The sequence below is a fragment of the Aphis gossypii genome, chromosome 3 (genome assembly GCF_020184175.1).
Source record: "Aphis gossypii isolate Hap1 chromosome 3, ASM2018417v2, whole genome shotgun sequence".
NCBI lineage: Eukaryota > Metazoa > Arthropoda > Insecta > Hemiptera > Aphididae > Aphis > Aphis gossypii.
In genome coordinates this window covers 26,663,625-26,687,097 of record NC_065532.1, presented here as the reverse complement: position 1 = coordinate 26,687,097, position 23,473 = coordinate 26,663,625, and the positions used below count along the sequence as shown (strand labels likewise).

At 25.7% G+C, this 23,473-nt stretch overlaps 5 protein-coding genes across 5 annotated transcripts in view; 2 read left to right on the top strand and 3 right to left on the bottom strand.

Moving 5' to 3' along the window:
* Nucleotides 1-399: 399 nt before the first annotated feature.
* Nucleotides 400-2,698, bottom strand: LOC114125211 (protein farnesyltransferase/geranylgeranyltransferase type-1 subunit alpha). Its single transcript, XM_027988760.2, has 7 exons — nucleotides 2,184-2,698; nucleotides 1,884-2,007; nucleotides 1,720-1,815; nucleotides 1,303-1,437; nucleotides 1,037-1,237; nucleotides 786-960; nucleotides 400-708 (listed from the first exon to the last, which is right to left on the bottom strand). The coding sequence occupies exons 1-7, from the start codon at nucleotides 2,461-2,463 to the stop codon at nucleotides 571-573; spliced, it is 1,149 nt and encodes a 382-aa protein (XP_027844561.2). The 5' UTR covers nucleotides 2,464-2,698; the 3' UTR covers nucleotides 400-570.
* A 138-nt stretch (nucleotides 2,699-2,836) lies between these two features.
* LOC114125232 (U6 snRNA-associated Sm-like protein LSm1) lies at nucleotides 2,837-3,707 on the top strand. The gene is made up of 3 exons (XM_027988793.2): nucleotides 2,837-3,020; nucleotides 3,117-3,301; nucleotides 3,370-3,707. The coding sequence occupies exons 1-3, from the start codon at nucleotides 2,972-2,974 to the stop codon at nucleotides 3,541-3,543; spliced, it is 408 nt and encodes a 135-aa protein (XP_027844594.1). The 5' UTR covers nucleotides 2,837-2,971; the 3' UTR covers nucleotides 3,544-3,707.
* Nucleotides 3,708-5,213: 1,506 nt separating this feature from the next.
* On the bottom strand, nucleotides 5,214-12,672 carry LOC114125033 (ectonucleoside triphosphate diphosphohydrolase 5). Its single transcript, XM_027988511.2, has 12 exons — nucleotides 12,350-12,672; nucleotides 7,903-8,011; nucleotides 7,685-7,825; nucleotides 7,535-7,614; nucleotides 7,318-7,461; nucleotides 7,138-7,249; nucleotides 6,881-7,049; nucleotides 6,465-6,605; nucleotides 6,134-6,300; nucleotides 5,935-5,988; nucleotides 5,764-5,876; nucleotides 5,214-5,682 (listed from the first exon to the last, which is right to left on the bottom strand). The coding sequence occupies exons 1-12, from the start codon at nucleotides 12,377-12,379 to the stop codon at nucleotides 5,605-5,607; spliced, it is 1,338 nt and encodes a 445-aa protein (XP_027844312.1). The 5' UTR covers nucleotides 12,380-12,672; the 3' UTR covers nucleotides 5,214-5,604.
* A 4,881-nt stretch (nucleotides 12,673-17,553) lies between these two features.
* Nucleotides 17,554-19,655, top strand: LOC114125185 (glia maturation factor beta). The gene is made up of 4 exons (XM_027988726.2): nucleotides 17,554-17,800; nucleotides 18,355-18,445; nucleotides 18,520-18,702; nucleotides 18,764-19,655. The coding sequence occupies exons 1-4, from the start codon at nucleotides 17,798-17,800 to the stop codon at nucleotides 18,904-18,906; spliced, it is 420 nt and encodes a 139-aa protein (XP_027844527.1). The 5' UTR covers nucleotides 17,554-17,797; the 3' UTR covers nucleotides 18,907-19,655.
* A 1,039-nt stretch (nucleotides 19,656-20,694) lies between these two features.
* Nucleotides 20,695-23,473, bottom strand: part of LOC114125160 (uncharacterized) — a 40,086-nt gene continuing 37,307 nt past the window's right edge. The window contains exons 4-6 of the mRNA XM_027988689.2: nucleotides 21,834-22,036; nucleotides 21,216-21,347; nucleotides 20,695-20,977 (exon numbers count right to left, since the gene is read on the bottom strand). Of these exons, the coding sequence (XP_027844490.2) occupies nucleotides 20,854-20,977; nucleotides 21,216-21,347; nucleotides 21,834-22,036 (459 nt within the window). The 3' untranslated portion in view covers nucleotides 20,695-20,853. The remainder of the gene's footprint in view (nucleotides 20,978-21,215; nucleotides 21,348-21,833; nucleotides 22,037-23,473) is intronic.

Here is a 23,473-nt window from a genome sequence, read left to right as displayed (position 1 = left end):
TCACCAATAAATTATATCATATTATTAAAAATAACACATCATTCTTGGTGGACAGTAATATTCTACTAAAAATTCTGGTAAAAAAACTAATAAATATGTATATTTAATATTATGTTTTTTTTTTACAATAGGTATACTATTCAATATAGTAGTGTTATATTGTGTGAACACTGAACTTACATTGTTAAGAAAAAGCTTATCCACAAGTGTTTTCATCATCTTACAAATGTAAAACATTGTAAAAAAAACCATATCATGTGTGCAAGAACCATTCAGATTGTAGTCCAAGTTCAGCAATCAAATTGTCATACAAAAAAGAGAACTTTAACTGTGCAACACAGTTTTTATTTTTTTAAGATCAGATCTATAAATTAAGAGCAAAGATAATAAAAATAAACATAAGAAACAAAATTTATCTAATTTTCAAAGGAAAAATTTTACATATTAAAAGAGTTTTACAGTCAAAATACAATTAATCAAATTATATAAAATTAAGAATTTTAATATTTAATTTCTCCTTACAACTACATTGTTAAATTAAACAATATGCTTAAAAATATATTAATTCTTTTAGTTCATTTTATTATTTTCAATTACAATTTTAGTGTCATGTTCTTTGAAATTGAATTTAAGTTCAATATCTTTAGATATATATGCCCAATAATAACGACGTATAGGATCATAATCGGACGCCAAATCAAAACATAACTAAAATAAAAAAAATGTTTGATATATTAATATTGGTTAAAAACAAATATATACATAAATCATTTCAATGTACTTACTTTTAATGCAAATTTAATTTTTTCAACATTCTCTGGATCAGTAGATTCATCTGCATCAGTCAAATCAATCAAACAAGACATAAGGTGTACTGATCTGTTTCCCTTATTATATAAATTTGAACAAAAATCACGAACTTTATCTTCCAGCACTCCATTTTCAGAGTATAATAATAATCTATTTCAAAAACAAATGTTAATTAATTAATTTTAACTAATATGTCCTATTTAAGGCATTATGATTATAATATTACCCCCTTAAATAGTTCCATGCACTTTCATTTTTTGATAAAATTCGTATTTTACCAAATGTATACTCTAGTTCTTTATTAATTACATCAGAATCAGGATCTGAATTATTTATAACAAAATAACGTTGATTCCAAGCAGAATTATTTCGCATGTCTTGAGATATTAAATTATCAACAAAATTCAGTTCATATTGCATTAACTCACTAAAATAAACACAAATTCAATATTAATCAATTTTTTATTACATATTTAACAATTATTGTATTACCTGAATGTAGTGAGGACCCATTGTCTGTATTGCCAAGCATGGTAATTTTTGGAGTCCATATCTAAAATATCAGCTGTAAATTCTAATTCACCTGATGGATCGTTTAACATTTCAACAATAGTCTTACGATATTGCCTAAAAATTAAATGAATTCAAATCAGATTACCTATTAAGTTGCAGTAATTTAATATTTTATGAGTCGGTATGTACAAAATGCTTTACTCCATCAATGTTTAGAAGGTACCTTGGCGGCTGACTTGCGTGTAACTTTACTATACAGCAGCCTTATATATGGTTGACTATGTAGAGGTGACAGACATGTATTACCTGACACCACCACTGTCTGACAAAACTGATTCACCGCCAAAATTTTTTGCTAAACATGAACGGACTAAACATATATACACAAATACATACCACACTTGGTAATTTTTAGTGAACTCCCGAATCACATTTGATATATATTCTAATTCATTGTTTAAGTCTACTTTCAAGTGTTTTACTATTTCTAATCTAAAAGAAAAAAAAATTGTTAATATTTTTGACTAAGTACAATGGGTAAGCATCAACAAACTATTTACCGGTATATCCACACAGTATAATTAGCTGGGTTTAAAGTTATAGCATCAGTAACCAAGCTCAGGGCCCTAAGAGATTTCTCTCCAGATTTAAGAACAGCTCTGAAATAGTCGTATACATCTGAAACTGTAAGCAGATACAAAAAAAATCGAATTACATTATGTTTTGTCTAAAAGTTAAGACATGCTAGTCTTCAAATAACAATGTAAATAATAGCTACAAACTGCGCTAGTACAGTTATGATCTTTGAAATATTGCAAATAATTTTTACTAGTCTGATAGAATGTTTTTTTATTTGTTACATTTGGTGGAGTAAGCTATCTGAACCACTCGAGCTGGACCATCGTCTTGAGCAATTGGTTGTACGTCCTTCCATTCTGGTCGGTCTCGATAAAGTACATAATTAAAATTATCTGCCGCTTCGTACAAATCGGGACTATCACATTTGTGTTCCTGGTTTTGATCAACCATATTGAACACAGCACCTGAGACTTTATACAAAATGGATTGTCCAACAGTCCTCTTAAATATACCAAAAATAATTTGTTTTAAAGAATTATAATGTTTGATAAGCGATTCCATTTTTTCCACGAACCACGGCAATAGATAATAAGATAATTATCATGACCGTGCCACAAGAATAGGCGTGTTTTGGCGTTGTCAATGGAACTCAAATGATAATGTTTTCCAAATCGAAATGTCCGGTTATAACTTATAAAATTCACCTGACCTTTTCTTTATTAGTAAAACTGTAAAAGTGATACTAATGAGTCACAGTTATAAAGAGTTATAGTGCCAAAACATACGTAAATGTACTAATCTTAAATGCCCAGATCATGAACTATTTTTATATTGCCTAATTTAACAGTTTTGATATCATTGTTATCAAAACGAGTTATCTATAGTAGATAACTAGTATTTTTTTGTTATTATTATTATTATTATTATTATTATTATTTCCAGTATGTAATAATGTGATTCTTAAGTAAGTAATGGGTAGATATACTAGATGTAAAAGTATTACTTAATATGATTCCGAACTGTTATTTTTTTAAATTTATGATTTTATAATTATCCTCGTTTAATTACGATGAACTCTTTTCCGCCTAGAACTGCTACACTTTTGTACGAATTGGACAGTAAGTGTAAAATGATTTAATGATTATTTTGTCAGTGTGACATTATATAAATGTGTCATTAACATTAATTGTTTGTTTTTTTTTTTTTAATTATAGAAAAGCTTATGGTTCTTCTACGTGATGGTAGAACGCTTATTGGATACTTAAGGAGTGTTGACCAATATGCCAATTTGTTGCTTCAGCAAACAGTTGAGCGCATACATGTGGGCAAAAAATTTGGTGATATACCCAGAGGTGTATTTTTAGTGAGAGGAGAAAATGTCGTACTACTCGGAGAAATAGTAAGATTGTATTTTAAATGTTGAATTTAACTCAAACATTATTAATTGTTGATCATTATAATTTCTAGGACGCCTTAAAAGAAGCTGATCAGATGTTTGAAAGAGTATCAATAGGAGACATTCTAGCTTTACAAAAGCAAGAGCAAGATGCCAAAATAGAAAAAGCTAAATCTATTGAACGGTCTTTGAAAAGAAGAGGTATGCGATTTCCTCCTGACCTTGTTCAAGATGATTTCCTTTGATTAACATGATAAATTTGCTTAAGTAAACAATCAACTTACTAATGTTTTCCAATTTTGTAGATTTGTTAAATATTTTAACTTTGAATTCTAATAAATTAGTAACTAAAGGCTGTCAAAATATTTACAATTATATTTTTTATTTAAATAATAAGTGAAAAAAATTATTAGTGTCTTTTATTAATTTACCTAATAATAAAATAAATATGGTGATTTTTGTACTCTATGCTAAAACAAGGAAACACAATTTTTTCAATTATGCGTTTCTTTTTTTCCAAAATCATTTTTTGGAACGATATAAGTTTTTATGTTGCCACTATATTTGGAAATTTGATACAAATAGTACATCATGTAAGATATAATGTATATATTATATTGTTACTTATTCCATGTAGCTTCAAGTAAAATGTGTAATACTAAAATAAAATAGATTTTTAATAAATTTGACATTTATTTTTTTATTTACTGATCCAACCTTTCCTCATTTACATAAATCATTTCATTTTTCACTAAATCTTTTAGTGGATACATTTGCTACATTTTTTTCTAAATTGTATAATATATAGTAGATATATTTTTATTTTTACATAATTCTAATTAGATTAAAAATTAAAATAGACATCATGTAGCTACTTTTAGATTCTAATAATTGCATACAGGGTGGACAGTTTTTCTTCATTTTTTTATTTTATGCTTTGTTGAAGGATTTTATTTTGTATACTTAACTATTCTATAATATTTAGTGGTTTTAAATTTAAATTTAAATTTATTAAATATCAGAAATGCACTAGATTATAGTCTTACTATAAAATAAGAATCTTTCTGGTATAAAAGTATTGTATATTTCTAGTATATCATTTATTATCTTACTGAATACAAATTTGAAAAGTGTTGCTTATTAAATTAATATTTTTATAATATAAGTTTATTATTAACTAAAATGCATTTACAGAAATTTAAATTTATAAAAATTTTTTTTTAATTTCCAAATATATTATTTTCTTCAATATATTTACAAAAAATAATTTTTTAAAAATGCTTATTAAAAAAGTAATTTCGATATAAACCCCACCTATAACATTGATGCAACTGTCGTATGATTGAAATTATGACTGTTAAAATAATGTGTACTGCAAATTTTAGTATTTTAAAGTACTTACTATTTTTGGAAACAGTTGTTTTTACCTGTATATTTATTTTACTATAATTTATAAAAATACAACTTTGAACATCCTCTAAATAAAAGCATAAAACACTTCAGCTCAAATATTATGAGTTAGTTGATTACATTTTTTTTCCATTTAATTTTATTGTAATAAAATCATAAAATATTACAGTATCATTATTATCTATTATCTAGAAATAAAAATTTATAAGTGTTAAATTTTGTTTTAAATGAAATTAGATTGAACAATGTCTCAAAATAAATATTAGAATTATATATAATATTACTATGCATTTATATTACCTTTGTAAATCATTTTGTATCTGAAAAAATGTCAAGTAGAAAAATTAATAACTTTGCAATAATCATTGTTATTGTTTTGTACATATCTTTGCTTAACACTTTAAAAATTGCAATTACCTCAACAGTAATAACTCCAATTTTTAAAAAATCTTGTTTTTAAAAATGTGCTCATATTGTTTAGTTTTATTTTAATTAAACAATTACGAAATTATTCAACTACAACTTTATTAAATCAAACAATTAAGTAGATAATAATGGCGATAAAATACAAAATATTATGTTCATAGAAAACTCACAATTAATGATAAATGGTACAAATCATTATCACTATAATGTTGAAAACATTTTAATCTACAATACAAGTATTTCAAACAAAATAATTTGTTGAAACATATATAAAATAACAAGTACATAAATAATAAAAAATAAAAAATTGAAAATGCAACTTATTATTTTTGTGATAGTATTAACAAGTACATTGTTTGAATTGTGAAAAATTAAAGAATAGACACGAACAATAAGGCAATAGAATTTAAACTAAATTTTTGATCTTCAATCACCAAAGTTATTTTTCTTTTTTAAAATGGCAGTTTGAATTAAAGTCCATTTTGTAAAATATGGTAAGCTGCTCCAAGTGCCCAGCTTATTTCATGCCCGTCAATAGTATTCAATAACTAAAAAACAAATATTAGATTTTGATAAATAATTGAAAAATTTCATAGGTAGATAAATGTATAATAATGATAAAAACTTACAGAAACTGATGTTTTGACAGGTAAACCAAAACCTTGTTCCAATAAAACGGAAATATAAGTTAAATCAAGGCATTTAAATGGACGTAGTTCATTATAATTTGTGTTGGAACATTCTGAAAAAACAAAATGTATTATTTAAAGCAACTTTTGATTATTAATAAAACAGATTACCTTTCTCTGCTGCTTCATAAAATGATTTAATGGTAACATCACCTCCTTCTTCGCCTAAAAAATTACAATAATAGCCATAAATAAAAAAAAAACATATCATTGTAAAAGCAATACATTCATCACTCCGTTCAGAATCTAAAATAACAACTAGTTATTGTAATGTATAATTTTATGATCACATTTAAAATCTAATACGCACCGACGAGACCAGCATCTTGAGCTCTATCATAAAAATATGAAAATGCTACTATTTTTTGGTTGAGCAAATCTTTGGGTTTGTCAGTATATATAGTTTTAACTACACCTTCAATGATACTCTTACATAGTTGGTAATCAACAGCTGGACCTTTTTTTGATGGAGCCCCACTGAAATAAATACATTAAAATATTATGATCATATATACAAAAGTATATGGGCAAAATAAATCCAAACCAATAGTTTTAAACTAAAATACTTCATATTTTTATAATAAAAATAAAATACTTGTTTTAAACAATTCTTAATACAGACACTTGAATTAAAAACTTACGTTACGTGGTAGGTATTTTGAGCAAATTTGTAAGGTGTTCCTTTGGCTGCCTCTTGAACACAAGGGCTAGTAACATTTAACAAGTCCCCATCAACAGTAAACACACTTTTTCGTGCTGCCATTAATCCCAACCCTAAATAGCTGAAATATATTTTTTAAATTAGTTAACATAAAATAATATTATAGTACGGTCAACGAAAATTGAGCTGTGACCGTCGCGTTACTAGTGGTGTATTTAAGCGTAATCAGGGGTTCTCTGTTTGAAATTACAGTGTGGTACAGAGTGATACGGCTAGCGAAAAGTGAGCGGTGACAAAAAGTTTTAGTAACCCTGATGAAATCCAGTCACCCGTAACACTGGTATCGCGGCTCACTTTTCGCTGGCCGTACCATAGTAAAGTTCAATTTTAACCTACCTGTGGCTATACAAGTTTACTTTTTCGTTCATTATTGAATACTCTGTAATAAACTCTGGTAATTCTTTTATTATTTGTTTGCTATTAGTAGGGATAAATGTAATCTGTATAGATCCACCACCTAAATCAAGAGCTGCTACTGTATTTGTCAATTTACCATTCAAACGATCTAAAAATAAATAATTTTTTATAATTGATGTATAAATAAATATATTTTTAGATAACATAATGTATAATATATATAAATAAATTTTTACCTAGAAGAAAATTTACTGTAAACCATGAAAAAAGACCCTCGTCAATACCATCCATAATAGCCACTGAATTTTCATTTGTATAAAATGGATTGTATTTAAATAATTGTATTACCTATAAAAAAATTTTAATATTTTTTAAAATGAATTCAGCATTTATTTATGCAGAAAATCACAAAATACTTCGTTAAGAATCCCATCTGCTTTTTCGGTTGGTAATAATCTTAAACCAGCTGTTGCTCTCATTGCTAGTGGTGTATTTTTCCAATACTTTTTAGGCACAAAATTTTTGGCCTTGGCCAATAACTGATCAATTGATTCAGCGCCCTTAAATATACACAAAATGTAATGAATATAAGACATTAAGTTAAATATATTTGTTTAAAAACACAACATTTACTTTTTTTGGATTATCAGCAAAACTAGATAAGCCAGGTTTAACTTGTACAAATAATTCATCTTCTAGTTCTAAAGAACCACCTATAAAATAATAATAAGTTTTAATTAATAATAATAAAATATTAGGATATTAAATGTATTGTTTAAATACTTGGTGTTTTTTTGAAAGCTAATGCTAATACCCTTGAACCAGTACTCCCTGCATCAATAATAACAGCATAAACAGGTTCTGATTCTGGTTGCTTTTTAACAACTTTGTCACCAAAATCTGATTTATATATAGTGTAATAAGCTGAAATTTTCAAAATTTACTTAACTGGCATAAAACGATTATCATAATAAACATTACATAGATTATATTCCACTTACAATATATTACCACTAAAGTTATAGCAAAAATACTATACAGTAAATATTTTGTTTGATTTACTTCAGGTTTTGTTTTATCATTTGTATAAGTATCATCTTCTTCAACAATCTGTGAAACAATTTTAATAATTATAAAATGTATTAATACATAAGGTTAACATTGTCACAATAAAGTTATAAAACAAAATGTAAATAAACCATTTCTAATTTTAAAAAATAAAACATGCATCTCTTGAAACAATTATATTCTTCTTTTAATAATATAAGGCAAATCAGTTTTAAAGCGTTTAAAAAATACATAAAGATACACTATAAAATAAAAAACATCCTAACTGTAATATATTTGTACATATATTTAATTATATAACTACAAAATAATCTGTATTTAATATTACTGGTATCCTCTGATAAAAGTAAAAGAAGATTAACCAATTATGTTAGTGTCTTACAGTAATTATATAATTATATTTTTTACTTATTAATTATTATAAATTATTGTTATGTTTTCTTTAAACTAAAGCTAACAATTTACAAAGTTATATGTGTTTTAAAATTTTAAATAATTATGTTTCCAGTTAAATTCATACCTGTCAATGTAATTAGAGTGACCATATTTAAAAAAAAAAAAACAGGACACTTTTTTTTGCAATGAGTAAAATATTATATTGACAGTCTAAACATGAAACAATGTACACTACTTAGTACTTATATGTTATATTATAAATACTACGAAAAACGAGACAGTCCTGTTTAAAATAGGAACCTAACCCTAATGTAATACATTTTAATTATTATCAAATTCCCTCATATAATGAAATCAACAGTAGTTTAAAAAATTATAAATTATAGTTGTTCTATCAATAAGCAATTCATTATCATTGATTCATATATCTACCAAGTTTACCCTTTTTAAGGTTCAATAATATGTAATTTTTAACTTACTGAATTGTTTAAATTCACAAAATGTGTACATTTTTTCATCATAGTGTATATTGTAATTATTATGACTATTTAAATCTGAGTAAGTATCTACTTTTAATTAATAAACTGCATAATGTTACATAGTAGGTATAATTGAAGTTGGCATTTGGTAATAAATTTGTTAGTATTAATTTTAATTAATTTTAATAAATATGGTACATACAGACAATTATTAACATCTGTGTCAACACCATATTATATATATATATATATAATATATTTTTTGTATATTTCATATTATATTCATTATTTAAACATAATAATTAATACACAAACCAAATCAAAGCCATTGAATCATTATACTTTAAAATTATTTTGATAAGTTTTAGTATTTTATAAGTTCACATAAGATTAATATTGAAATATTGAAAGAACACAGGTAAGCCCTAGCTTTAGTGACTGATACAACAATCTTCTATTCATTACAAGGCTACTCAAAGGATGTGGAGGTTATTTGTAATCAGGAGGCAAATCATAGCTTAAGGCAATAATGGTAATATTAATTTCAGCCCACCTACAGGTCGTAGTAATTTATCTGGTAATTTATAACCAGCACTGCAGATACTTGCCAAAAATATTGATTTCAACAATGAACAATGAATGAATCATCTGTGTAAGTAAGGTTTTCTGACCTAAATTGAGAAAATTATTTTGATTCTTACGCAATCGCCACCATTATTGTAACACAAAATCCATAGGATCTTGTAAATATAACTAAATTACAATACAAATATAACTAGGAAGTAAGAAATTATTGAAGTGAAACTTCTTTACAGAGGGTACAAAAAAAAAAACGACAGTCGGGCACAGTCAACCGTCACGAGCCGCAATCACGGACCGCTTATATGGTTACACAAACACAAACAAAGCGACTAAAACAACTAATAAAAAAAAACTGACTGAAAGAAATTTCACTTCATCTCCGCATACTTGTTACAAACACAAATTTTTTTTAAAATGTTTCATGTTTTAGAAATTTTAGTAATAAGTACCTTATTTTAAGTACATGTTAGAGTATTTCAAGTAAGTATATACAGATTTATTATTTATTAATTATTGTAACTATTCCATTTGCTATTTAATAATTTATTTGATTATTAAACACTATATTAAGTATTAAGTTAATACATAATTAACAGTAATATATATAGTCATATAGATCAGCATTTCCAGATTTTTTTTTGTACGGAACCCTAATTGATTATACTTTTCCTAGTGAAACCCTAGTTTGAAAACAAAAAATTATAGCCTTGTAGTATTTATATTTTTATAATTGATTTAAAAAAAAAGAAAAAATATAAATAAAAACAATTATTTTATGCATTAAAAAACATTTACAGAACAAAGAAATACTATGTACTAAGTACCTCTTTTTATCAATTTAATGAGAAGAATGAAATTGGTGTGCATCTAGCCATTTTAACTTAGAAGTCAACACATGAACCAAACCTAACCATGCCGCCGTTGGTTGTGATTCTTTTCTTCGAAAATTCTGTTTAATTTTTGGACAAAACGTGGAACCCTTGTGGCTCTTTCACGGAGCCCCAGGGTTCCGCGGACCACCATTTGGGAAATGCTGATATAGATCAATGCAGAGATTTGGGACTATATTTTGTTCAGTGAGATAACACATAAAATTGGTTCTTTTGTGAACTCCCACTCAACACTATCATTAAGACTAGTTTCACTATGACTGTCACTTGATGATACACAGAGACAGAAGAATCAATTTTTGTCAGGTCGCAGTGTGTCCTCTAGCTGTACAGAGTCTAAGTTGGTTTAAGGTGACTTCACATTCTATGGAATGATTGATTATTACATAAAATGTCAAAAAGGTCGAAATGAAAAATATAGAATGGTTCCCCTTACAGATAGAGAATAAACACAAAAAGAGACAGTGACTAATAAATGGAGGTCATAAGTCATCAATATATTATTCCGAAATATACTTTGTAATATATATTCATGCAAAATAAAATTAATATTACATATAAAGATTATTATATAATATTTTATCCATTTTGATTTAAGGATATATTTTTTTTAATAATCAATATGATAGTTTTATTTTATATCATGTTAAAATTCATTCAACACCAAAAATTAAATTTAAGATTTTGATATCATGGAGATAACACTAAATTATAACAATTTAAAATTTAAATAATATACAAATAATCTGTTTATACTTAAAGAATTATAAATATTCTCTAAATAGGTAACTATAAAATATAAATATTAATTTTTGTAAAAAAAAAAAAATGTACCTAACTTACCTATATTTAGATAAGATATACATCTATTTTTTTTTAATTTTGAGATAAAATTTAATTTTTATCTTAAGATACATTAAAACATATTTTAGTATATTATACAACATAAAAATTACATGATGTATCTCTTCAAAAATTATAAATGTATAGTACCTATAATATATTAGGGGTGGCCAAACGAGAAGAGACTCGCAAGCCACCAAATATATTAATGAATATGGAAGAGCTAAAATGTAAACAAAAAAAAAAGGTCATATTATTATATAATACATAAATTCATATTAAAAATTTTTTTTGTAAAAATGTTACGATAAGATGCGAGCTACATGCGGCTCGGGAGACGCGGTTTAGCCACCCCTGGTATATATGTATAATATTAAATAAATATAGGAAGAGGTACATATTGTTTACATTATATCTGTATGACCTTCTTTACTCAACACTGACCCTGAATTCTAAGTTAGTACCTATATAATCAAAAAAATTATTTCCATATAAAAAACTAAAAACAGTAATTATCCAACAACAGTGACATTTTATATGGTAGTAAATAACTTCCTCTTTTCTAAACAGTTTAAATAAATTTTCTGATAAAAAATAAAATACAACACATAAAAATACAATACATTATTAATATTTTTTACAGATGACTAAAATAAATACCAGGACAATGGGGCAGTAATTGGTGAATTGGCCTACTTGTACCACTACTTAATGTTCAAATTTGCATTTTAAAAGTTAGATTGAAAGATATAATATACACAAGATTATTTGCCAAGTACCTATGCTCAATTTCATTTAATCTTTAATAGGTAATTTATTGATATTCTGGTTTTAAAATATTGAAATTAACTTAAATACCATGTCACCATATTTAAAATAGGTTCAGAGATTGTTTTTTACTATCTACACTAAAAAAAATTGATTCTTGTTTGGAAAAAAAGTTAACCAATCTATAAGTAGTAGGTAGTAGGAAATATTAAGCCTACCTACACAAGTTAACTTAAAATTTTGAGTAAATGCATAATTTAAGGAAAATAATGGATGTTAACAATAATTAGCATGCTTTGTACACCACCTTATATACATAAATACATTTTTTTACATAAATGACCAATAAAGCACTAACAAATTATGATCATTATAATGATGAAATTAAGTATTAACATTGTTAGAAAATCTTTTTCACAAACCTTTTTAGTTTTCTTAGTGTGTCTTTCCATTTCAGTAAATCAAATAACAGCCAAAGTTGATTATATTATATTATATTTTATGAATTGTAGTGTGAAAATAAAGAAATCTTTGTACAAGTATTATGGTTTAGCAGTCAAAGAATAAGCTGAGACAAAAAGCAACAGCAGTAGAATTGCTCAATTATAGTTCACACATTATACACTGACACATTGCTGACAGCATAAGGAATACTGAAAACTTCTCAAGCTTAGACGATTGCGGAATAGCGAATAGTGATTACTGAAACCAAGAAGGTAGTAGGTAAGAATAATGTAATATTATGTTTATTTAATTACTTCATCGACGTTATCATTTTTGAAAACACGGTAATGTTAAGTCATATACATATTATCATATATATACATATTATATTATGTATTGCTAATCGTATCCCAACCTACAGGTTATATAACATATGAATTCACTGATAAAAACTTATCAGACTCCGCCTTTTTTTCAAAGTCTAAAAAATGTATAATGTAATCGTAACTATAATGCACACACATATTATATATTATGTACATCTATAGTCTTAGGTACGACGTAACAGTATAATTTAATTTAGTTTTATGAAATTAAATGAAAATTTAAATAATTGTTTTCTGGTATACGTTATGTATATAAAAAAATAATATCAGTGATCGTTTCTTGTAGTCTGTAGTCTGTAGATACTTGAAATTTAAGCCAAATACGTTAATAGTTAAATACGTTTACTAGCATTTTGACTCTTTTTGTACCTACCTACCATTGATACCTATAGAATTTTTAAGACATTTTAAACTCTTTATTTTTTCTTTAACTGAATGTTGATAAAATTTTTGTTTGAGAGTAAAAAAAACCTTGAAAATTTAATCCGAGATTCCTTGTCAGTTGTGGTTATCTTAATTTTTTTTAAGTACAGACAGGTACCTTGGTACTGCTCAACTGTACATTAGGACGTGTCGAATGGGTTACTAATTAGTAATTTACTATTATGACTGATTTAGGAGTGTGTTAAATTTAAATTCATTATTTATCATTGTGTAGGTACATCTATTATCTAGAACCTAAATTCTAGGTCATTCATAGCTTTTTTTTTATCGAATCTAAAGGAAGTTTACTACTGCAAAACATAAAGTATATGTAGATATAATGTATGATCAAAAAACTATAATTAATGAACACTTTTCAAATATTTAAAAATTAAATATTAAATAAATATAGTACTTATTTTATAATGCTCTTTTTTCAAAACCCTCTCCATGAAGAAATCCTATGCACGGGTCTGGACTTTTGGAGTGGAAAAAGTTTATTTACTTATATTGCTACATAAGTATATTTGGAGACTATTGGGATCTTGGTGATATGTTATTTAATATAGTTATTAAAGCTGTTTATTTATTTATTTAGGTAGATACAGTATAAATCAGTGGGTTGATAAAATTTTTTCCTAAAATGTTTTATTTATATTTTATTATAAATTATAATATTATTAATATTTAAATATATTATGTCAATATATATATTTATGCCATATTAGATCAACTTATAAATACGGTTACGGGATATTGTACACAATCGTGTTATTGAAACATAATGACTATAGAGATAGTCAGGCCGCCTTAATGCCTATTATTATTAAAACAATGACAATCAATCGGATTATTGAAACAATATGTATATAATTCTGTTATTTGATACAATATTAGAACATTTAGAATCAAGGTACTATGACAATACTCCATACCTAATAATATAATCTTTATTGCAGTAAGTATTGATACTGAATTCCACTTGTCCAATTAATTTCGTATATTTTTACCTTTTTTTTTTTATCAGAAATATTCAAGTACCTACCTACCATGTTTTTCACTGTTATCGTTTTAATTAATAGTTTAGGTGGTTGGTGTTTCGGATTTGAACAACATTATTCTTTTATAAAAGCTTGCAGGTAATCGATAATCGAGTTACTCGACGCAAAAAATTTAAAATACTAATAACAGACATCGATATAAATACGTATTTTACATAACATTTAAAATAATTCATTTTTTTTTTTTTATAGTAGATATATTTTTTTAACTTGTTAACTTTTTTCATATTAATTAAAACCAATCGTTTTTTAGAAACGATCGGTTAATTGACACATTTAATCTCAGTTCAAAAGTGTTCCTAATAAACAGGTTCTTCTGTAATATAATTCCTAAACATTTTATTAATTTTAAGTTCAAACGAATAATATTTTTAAATTATAATAAAAAAATTAACATATTGTTATTTATCCTTAAATAAGTAATTTCGTCCAAATTTTAACTTAAACTGTCTATAAAATATAATTTCAAACATATTTTTTTTTAATTTTTAATATAATTATGTATATAGTATATTTATTAGATAAAATAATAAATAATAAACCAATCAATAAAGTTAGACTTAGAACTTTATTTTTAAAAAGTTATTATTATTACAGGTAATTAAAAGTATAGATTGCTTTTTAAAAAAAAAATATTTATACTTTTTAGTTTGTAACGTTTGTGTAATCATATTTCATTGTATAAATATTATTTATTAAGCGTAGTTAATACTTAAAAATAAATATAATATAGAGTTCTTGTATTATTAAATTATTATGTTTTAACCTATCGTCCTATCCAGTATTACTTAATTATTTAGGACTTTAGGAGTTTAAAATTTTAAATTGTACTGGGCCAGTGGACCCACGAACGGCATGAAGATGAAATGGTAAATCGGAGCTTAAACTCCAGTGACTCCACCCATCGTACATTCGTATAGGTACCCATCTAGTTACCTAGGTACTGTTTACCTGACTGGATGTCCACTATTTAGATCTTAGGATATCAATTTACACATTTTACTATATGACTACATAGACTAGGATAGGTACCTATTAAACTAGAACAATATTAGGTTACTTTGACAAAACAGTTCTATTATATTATGGTAATTATAATTTATAGTGGTATTTTCGTAGGTAATACTTTATGGCTTACATAGGTACTAGTTATACCACGGACTAAGATATAATAATATTAAATACTGGTTAATCCTAAATTTTATTACTGTGTAATAAATCGATCAAAATTTCAATAAACATCATATATTATATTATTTATTAGTTATTACCAATAGCCAATAAGTATTTTTACCTGTATATACTTAAATATACTGTATAGGTAATGTATTATCTGAGAACACTTTGAGTAAACTTCAATATTATTAAATCACGTATATTTTTAAAAACATTTTATATAATAACTAAATTGTTTAATTGAAGTTTCATCTCTAGTGGTCTCTAGTGTACAGATTTAATATAGAATACCTATTCCAGGTATAGGCAGGAGATAGTAGAATAGGTAATAACAAATTAACCAAAAATGTTTACTTCATAAACAAATATAGTTTTTTATAGTAATTTTACGATACCTATGAGATAAGTCATAAAATAACTAATCTTCATTTGCACTATTTATAGAAGGTAAGTATATATAATACCAAATGGGTACCTAAGGTACCTTAAAAGTTAAAAGTAAATAATTTAATATTATTCACATTTCACTCAACACTTTAAAACATTTAAAATTAAACATTTTATAGCTAAGGCTTGCAGTAATAATTCGGTGTCATTATTATGTTATAATTATAAATATAAGCAGATTATAATGAGTTAATGAATATAGGTAGGTACCTATCTGCTGAATCTCGAGTAGGAACTTTACATTCACCGATTCACCCACCTGCTGGGGTACCGTCTCTACTATGTGGGTGATCCTTACGACACCATCCCACATATTATCACATTTACTTAATGTATTTATTTAGTAACTACAAATTGTAAATTTTCATATTTTTAATAAATATACAAAATAATAGGTATCTATCTGGATCAGCAGTTCTTAAACTATGGTAGGTACGCGAAAGACTACCATGTTGGTACACGGAAGGCCGCATGGTGGTAGAGCGGAAAATTAAAAATAAATATTCAATTCTGATCTCATTGAAAATTTGTTATTTAATTTATATCTTATTTTAAAAAACTAACAAAAAAAAAAAAAATATAATAGTATTTTACTAACTTATTATTTAAAATAAATGTATTTAACTAAAAAGCAAAGTATTTAATTGTACAATAAATTTGGATCGTTATATTTTTAGTCATTAGTGGTACTTGACTGTCGACTGATTAATAATACACCTAAGTGGTACGCAAAAAAAAATGAGAACCTCTGAACTTGATTATATTTTATAAGAAAATTTATTTATTTTAATTATAACATAGGTATGAGAAAATAATTTAAAATTAATATTATAATCGTGACTAATGTTTAATCACAATCACATCTTATGTCTACTGACTTGTTAGTCATAACTCATAATGAAAAGTTATTTTAATTACTAAAGAAAAATAATGGATAGGTAATGAATTAGCCAACTGCAAAATAAGGAATTATAAATAACAATATAATATTATAAAAAAAATACGAATTATTATTGAACGATACGACTAGTGACTACCTAATATTTTGTACCTATATTATAATATAGAAGTACATAGTGTGTGTACTAAGTAGTAATAGTACTTACAAGTTAAAATACAAAGTATGCAACTATTGAAACTATTTGAGATATAAGTATACAATAGCAGAGCCGTAGACAGGATTTTTTATGGGAGGGGGGTTCATAATTGTATTGAAATAATATTTAAAACATAAAGTAGCCGGACATTTGTACTTATATTTTCAAAAATACAAAAAAAAAACATAAAATATATAATATAAACAATGTGAATGGGAGGGGTTTGAATCCCCTAACCCCCCTGTGTCTAAAAACAGTAAAAACCATTGACGATAGATTTATAAACTTATAACTTAAATATGTTATTTAGAAATAAGTGTAAGCCAGTGTAGCTTACAAGGGTTTCAACAAATTATTTTGGCGTTATAATAATTATAGGTAGTAATAACCATGAAGATTGAAGACTAGAGATCAGCAGCTGCTGCTGCTCTAGTCTTCATGGTAATAACTTTTTAAGAGATAAGAATAAATTGATTATTTGGATAAATGATAAGAAAGAATTAGAACCAATCAGAATAATGCACTCAGTTGATATTGCACAGTCGTCTTTATGTTTATGACTTATGTTATCAATTATTATTTACTGTTGAAATACCTCAATACCAGCTGTATTACTGTGTTAAATATTATAATATACCTACTGATTATAATTTATAATATTAAAAATATTAATATAGTAATTGGTAAATATTGTTTATACTCTATAGTCTATACTAGTCTATTCTCTACTACTTTACACTTACATAGTAACAACTTTGCAAGTTGTGAATTGTGTACGTGTACTTAGACCCCGAAGACTTTCTATAACTAGATACGGTACCTATTTGTGTGGTAAAATGGTAAGCATTATATTTATTTTATAGCAAAATTTATTATAATTTAAATGTTGTTCTTACTTTTTAGTATTTTCTTAAATGTTATAAAAACGATTAAGGGTTTCTGGTATATGTTAATAAGTATTTATTATTTATAATCACAGTATTTAAATTTTAATTATGTAGGAATGGTATTCAAATAAATAAACGATTAGTATCTTGGCATTTAACATATTGTGAGAACATTTTTGAAATTATGACATTTTGCCATAAGCTACACATTGTTGGCCAAAAAAAAAAATTTAACTTTATAAATCGTAAATATAATAATGGAACATTTTCTACTTGACATATGTTAAGTTAAACTTGAAACTATTAATTACCTATAAAAATTAGATGAAATGTGATTGATTTAGTGTCCTTTGAATCGTTTCAGGATATCGTATATTTATATTTTTAACATACTATTATTGTCCCTTCAGATCAAGAATACTCTTTTTTTTTAAAGTATACTTAAGTACCTACTTAATTTAATATTTATTTATAATTGGCTATTTCATTATTTTTTATGTTTACAGGGTACTAAAGTATGTGATATTGGAGATGATGTTAAGGAAACATTGAGAAAGTTTCGGTTCCGTAAAACAACAAAAAATGCCGCTCTTATAAGTTAGCTTTTTCAATATCAATATGAACTTTAATTTAAAAGATCAATCTTATTTTGTTTTCTATTATGTAAATAGTGAAAGTAGACAGAGAAAAACAGCAAGTATGTGTAGACGAAATGTTGGATGATGTTACTCTTGAAGAACTAAGAGAAATTTTACCGGGTCATCAGCCACGTTACATAATTTATTGCTGTAAAATGGAACATGGAGATGGCCGAGTGTCATTCCCAATGTGTTTCATTTATTTTACTCCAAGAGGTATTTTATTATAGCTTATAATGAAATTTAATATTTTGTATTAATTATTATTTATTTTCAGATAGTCATATGGAATTGCAAATAATGTATGCAGGTACTAAAATGGCTTTACAACGTGAAGCTAACTTGACTAGGGTGTATGAAGTAAGAGAATTGGATGAAATGACAGATGAGTGGTTACAAGACTGTGTTATGGGAAAGTAATATTTTGTACAAATGTAAAACAATATATTATAAATGACATAAAATAGGTTTTATAATGAATTCATAGTTTTTCAAAAAAAGACCATTAATTAATTTAATAACACATTATACTGACCCATATTTATTTTAAATAATCAATATCCATTTTTAGATGTTACAGTGAATAGAATAAGTACAAACCATTATTCTAAATTTTTAAAAATGAAATTTAACTGTTAATTGATATATATATATTTTTTTTTTATAATATTTGACACCCCATAAAAATATTTTATATTTAAAATATTTGAGTATCCTTAACATTAGAATCACTAAGCATTCCTTTCGATTTTTCACTTTTATGTGTATTATGATAAAGTATTTTTTTTAATTGTACATCATAATTTTTATAACCTGAAAATTAACAAAACCTTGTTTTTATATGAATATTATATTTTTAATAATTTAGGTTATCTAAATTACAAGTGTGTGATTTTTTTACTGAACTGTAACTATATTTATACAAAATTTTTATATTACTACAACATATAGTTTTTAAGTGAATTCATATTTTAGTAAACATTATTTAATGTTAAATTAATCTATTATATTATTTGTTCATTTTTTTGTTAAATAATTTATTTTTAAATTTGTTAAATTATATTTTATAATATCCGTGGTGTAAAATTTTCTTTGAAAATTACACTTTGCTAATAGTTTGTAATACACAATATCATTTTTTTTATAATAAATTATCAAGTGTGTTTTTATATTGTTGGTTATAGTTTATTAGAAATTTTGTTTTGTTTTATAAATGTATTTAAATTCTAGAAAGAAATTTCATAACCTTATAAAAACAGTTTGATATTTTACCATGAATCACGATTCACGACCAAAATTACATTAGTGTTAAGAATTTTGGCCCATTTTCTTTAATATATAGGATCAGTTGCTGGGAAATTATGATATTAATTTAAATTTAATAAGATAATTATGACAATAAATCAATAGTTATTGATAACTAACTATTCAACTGAATCATAGTAAAAGGATTCAGATTTAAATAACTAAAATAATGAACAACAATTTTTAGTTTCTTGAAAAATAATAAAAATTTATGTTCACACAAGAAAGTTTATAATATCTTTATTTATAAATTAATAACAAAAATGCAGTGTGATCTAAATGTACAGATAAGCTTATTTTATAAGACAAATAGACAATGCTTTTTCATCTTTTACAAACATTTAATATTGAAGTGTAACTATTTACCATTATAAACAGCTGTAATACCATTCAAATGTACTAACTATGTATACAAATGTTTTAGAGATTATTACTTAATTCATATTTTTAGTTTTATGTCTTATAAGTCTAACCAATTAAAAATATTATCATTAAAATATAAAAATATAATAATAATAAAACTTTTAAAGTTATACAATGAATGATGAAGGCATTAGGTTAATATTTCAATTTTTACCTAGTCTATAATGTATTTATTTATATACTTGGATGTATCAAAGCGCTACACATAAACATTTTAATTTTAATCTATAATACATTAAATTAGTAAACTTGTACATCATATTACTTATGAAATTACAATATTTTTAAAGCTTTATTAATACAAAATTGAAAATGTAATAAATAAATGACAAAATATTATATAAATCTAATGACTTAATAATAAAAATGTACAAATTATATAAATACATATCACTAAAAGTGACTAACATTTATTATGTTAAATTATTGATTATACATTTAAAAAAAAATTTAATAAGTTACATTCAAAACAAAAATGCGAACACATCACTGAACACATTATTTGGTAGATATTGTATTATATATTTATATACAAATACACATACCTTTATATCATAAATATATTGTGTATGTGAAGGAATATATATATATTATATTTCTATAAAACAAACTACTAGTCTCCAGTCTGATTAGAAGTACTTAGAAGTAATGTTTCTTATTTAATGAATATAGAGTCTCAAATTGTTTTGGGCAACGACCAGTCCGAGAAGAGTAAACACCATACTCACACATTGGCAACAAACACTGACCCGATGTTATGCAGCTGTTGAAAAATAAAAACGATGTTAAAAGTTGTTAAAACTGATTGTATTCAATGGTTAGATTATTGTTTTTGATTTAATTTATTATAATGATTATATCAATAATGATTGATTTTGGGTAAATGATTTTCTGCAATTTAATAACATTTTCTGCATAGCATTATAATAGCTAATATACTAATGTAAATTATATAATGTCTATAGTTAATAAAGTTTGTAAAATATGTATACGTTACTTACTATCTGTCAAGATGATTAAAATAAACGTTGCCTTTTTTGTATCGGATGCACTCTCGTTGTTTGTCGAAACAGTCGCACGAACATGAACCATTGGCCAAATAACGTACAGTGTATTCCGTCGGACACTTACAACTACATTTCAAAACAAGTTATTAAGTTATTGACAATTTATAATAAGTAGGTAATATTAACATACACACAGGTGAACTTAAGGGCGAGCACATACACACATTTCTATTAATTCTATTAAGCATCTTAATCCTCCCTATCCCAAGAACATTTTAGTTTATCAATCAATTTTATTAATTTAGCTAAACGTGATCTGAAAAGCGTAAATTTTCTATATTGCGCACTTGTAAGACGGAGAAGACACATGTGAGCGTGGGGTCCTTTTAAAAAGATTCTGTAATTAAGATTTATAGCATAGATAAGTGTATATTCTATTCTAATGTGTGTATAGGTAGTTACATAGAATCCTTCCATGTATTTTTATCGAAATCCAAAATCTGCTAAGTTGTACAATACAGATTGTGTACAACTAATGTTTACATATTTTGATCACAATATATAAATCACAGACATATCTGTGATAATAATAAATTAACATTTTTAATTCACCTGTATTGATTATTTCTGTCGGTTCTATGTTTGAACAGCGGCTGTGGATTGGGGGTTTCCACAGACGCAGTCGGTAACGTGTCTCTGGGCATCAATTCATCTGTTCTTGACTGGCACTCGCACTCAGTATGGTTGTAAAAAAGTAACGATTTCTGGTACGAAGATTGTTCGGGTGACTGCCGGTCTCCCAGTCCAGGTAAAGTCTGTATACAAAGTAAATAAAAGACAGTAATATAATACAGTTGTTTAAATGAACCGAACTTTGAACACGCCGTAGACGAAGGTTTAGTATCTTAGTAAAATTATGGGATGGGTTAGGAAATTTTTTTAAAATAAAGAATACGTTTAAAAATTTAAAAAAAATTTGCACAACCGTCAACCATATAGCTCTATAGGTATATACATTTTTGTAATGAAATATAATAGGAAGACACATAATATTTATATTTTTATTGTAATCTAACATTATAAAATTAAAACACAAACAGAGTAAACAGTAACAAAACTGTTACTTTTTATTAGTACCAAATTCGCACGAACACCCAAGCCGAAAAACATAATTTAAATCAAATCTTATCTGCCGAAGAGAGTAGTTAAACCTTAAAGGTATCTAAATTTAGAAATTTTTTGAAGAATTTCAATGGAATTAATTAAATTACGATAATGAGTCCGTAAGAAACGCTCAGAACAGTACCGTAATCGATCTTGGTTGCAGCGCCACGACCACGATTACCCCTTTTAATTTTTTTTTTCTAAAAATTAAAATTTACCAACAATTTTCAACATTTGACTAAGTAGGTATATTGAAATAGTAAAAATAAATGTTGTAAATCAGCTCTAAGATCTTAAAGTTGGAGACTTCCAACTTCCAACATTGCTTAAAAAAGAGCAATGTGATAAATTCATAACATAGGGTGGTGAATACTTTAAATGAAACTAATATTTTTAAAAGTATTTGTTCATTTAAATTTTTAAATAAAAAAATCAAGGTAGGTTATGTTTTTATCACACCCATATTGTTATGCAGTGTAACCTGCTTGTACTCGCTTTTAAATGTTTATTAATTTATTTTGTATAATTGGCCATTGGGGAGAAATGCCACAATTAGTACCTAGGTAACATAATAAATAATATCGCCTAGATTCTAGTTTCTAGACACATATTATGTGACTATGCGAGACGCGAGTGACACAACGATGGATTTATTAGACTTATCATATGGAGTTATCGTGCTTATACTTAGGGGGTTCCATCATAACGGAGAAAGTCCAACGATTGTAACGATCACGTGCCGATTTAAATTTTTTTTCCAATACAATACCTCAATGCGCAAGTGACGTTTCTATTTTCATCTCGTTTCTGGGTCGTAACACTCGTAACCCCTAGCCCACCACAATAGACATTTACGCTGCGTGCGATTAACAATCAAAGTATCGAACGAACACGTTGTAATATAATATCGTATTATAGTGTCACCGACACTCACAAAAGGACCCTCTAACCCATTAAAATATACATTATATTTTATAAGAATTGAGAGGATTTGTTCGATAAATACTCCGATAGGCCGATAAATACATTTATATTATTATGATTATCAGGATTCGTAATTCTGTCGTCGTCGTCAGCATGGTCCTAGG

Coding starts and splice junctions, on each gene's coding strand:
- LOC114125211 (XM_027988760.2), bottom strand. CDS start 2,463: ATGGAATCGCTTATCAAACATTATAATTCTTTAAAACAAATTATTTTT. Junction 1,816..1,883: donor TATACTGTGTGGATATACCG/GTAAATAGTTTG, acceptor TTTTTCTTTTAG/ATTAGAAATAGTAAAACACT. Junction 709..785: donor AAATTAAATTTGCATTAAAA/GTAAGTACATTG, acceptor TTTTTATTTTAG/TTATGTTTTGATTTGGCGTC.
- LOC114125232 (XM_027988793.2), top strand. CDS start 2,972: ATGAACTCTTTTCCGCCTAGAACTGCTACACTTTTGTACGAATTGGAC. Junction 3,021..3,116: donor ACTTTTGTACGAATTGGACA/GTAAGTGTAAAA, acceptor TTTTAATTATAG/AAAAGCTTATGGTTCTTCTA. Junction 3,302..3,369: donor TCGTACTACTCGGAGAAATA/GTAAGATTGTAT, acceptor TATAATTTCTAG/GACGCCTTAAAAGAAGCTGA.
- LOC114125033 (XM_027988511.2), bottom strand. CDS start 12,379: ATGGAAAGACACACTAAGAAAACTAAAAAG. Junction 7,826..7,902: donor AACTTTAGTGGTAATATATT/GTAAGTGGAATA, acceptor TGAAAATTTCAG/CTTATTACACTATATATAAA. Junction 5,683..5,763: donor CTGTCAAAACATCAGTTTCT/GTAAGTTTTTAT, acceptor TTTGTTTTTTAG/TTATTGAATACTATTGACGG.
- LOC114125185 (XM_027988726.2), top strand. Junction 18,446..18,519: donor AAAAAATGCCGCTCTTATAA/GTTAGCTTTTTC, acceptor TTATGTAAATAG/TGAAAGTAGACAGAGAAAAA. Junction 18,703..18,763: donor CATTTATTTTACTCCAAGAG/GTATTTTATTAT, acceptor ATTTATTTTCAG/ATAGTCATATGGAATTGCAA.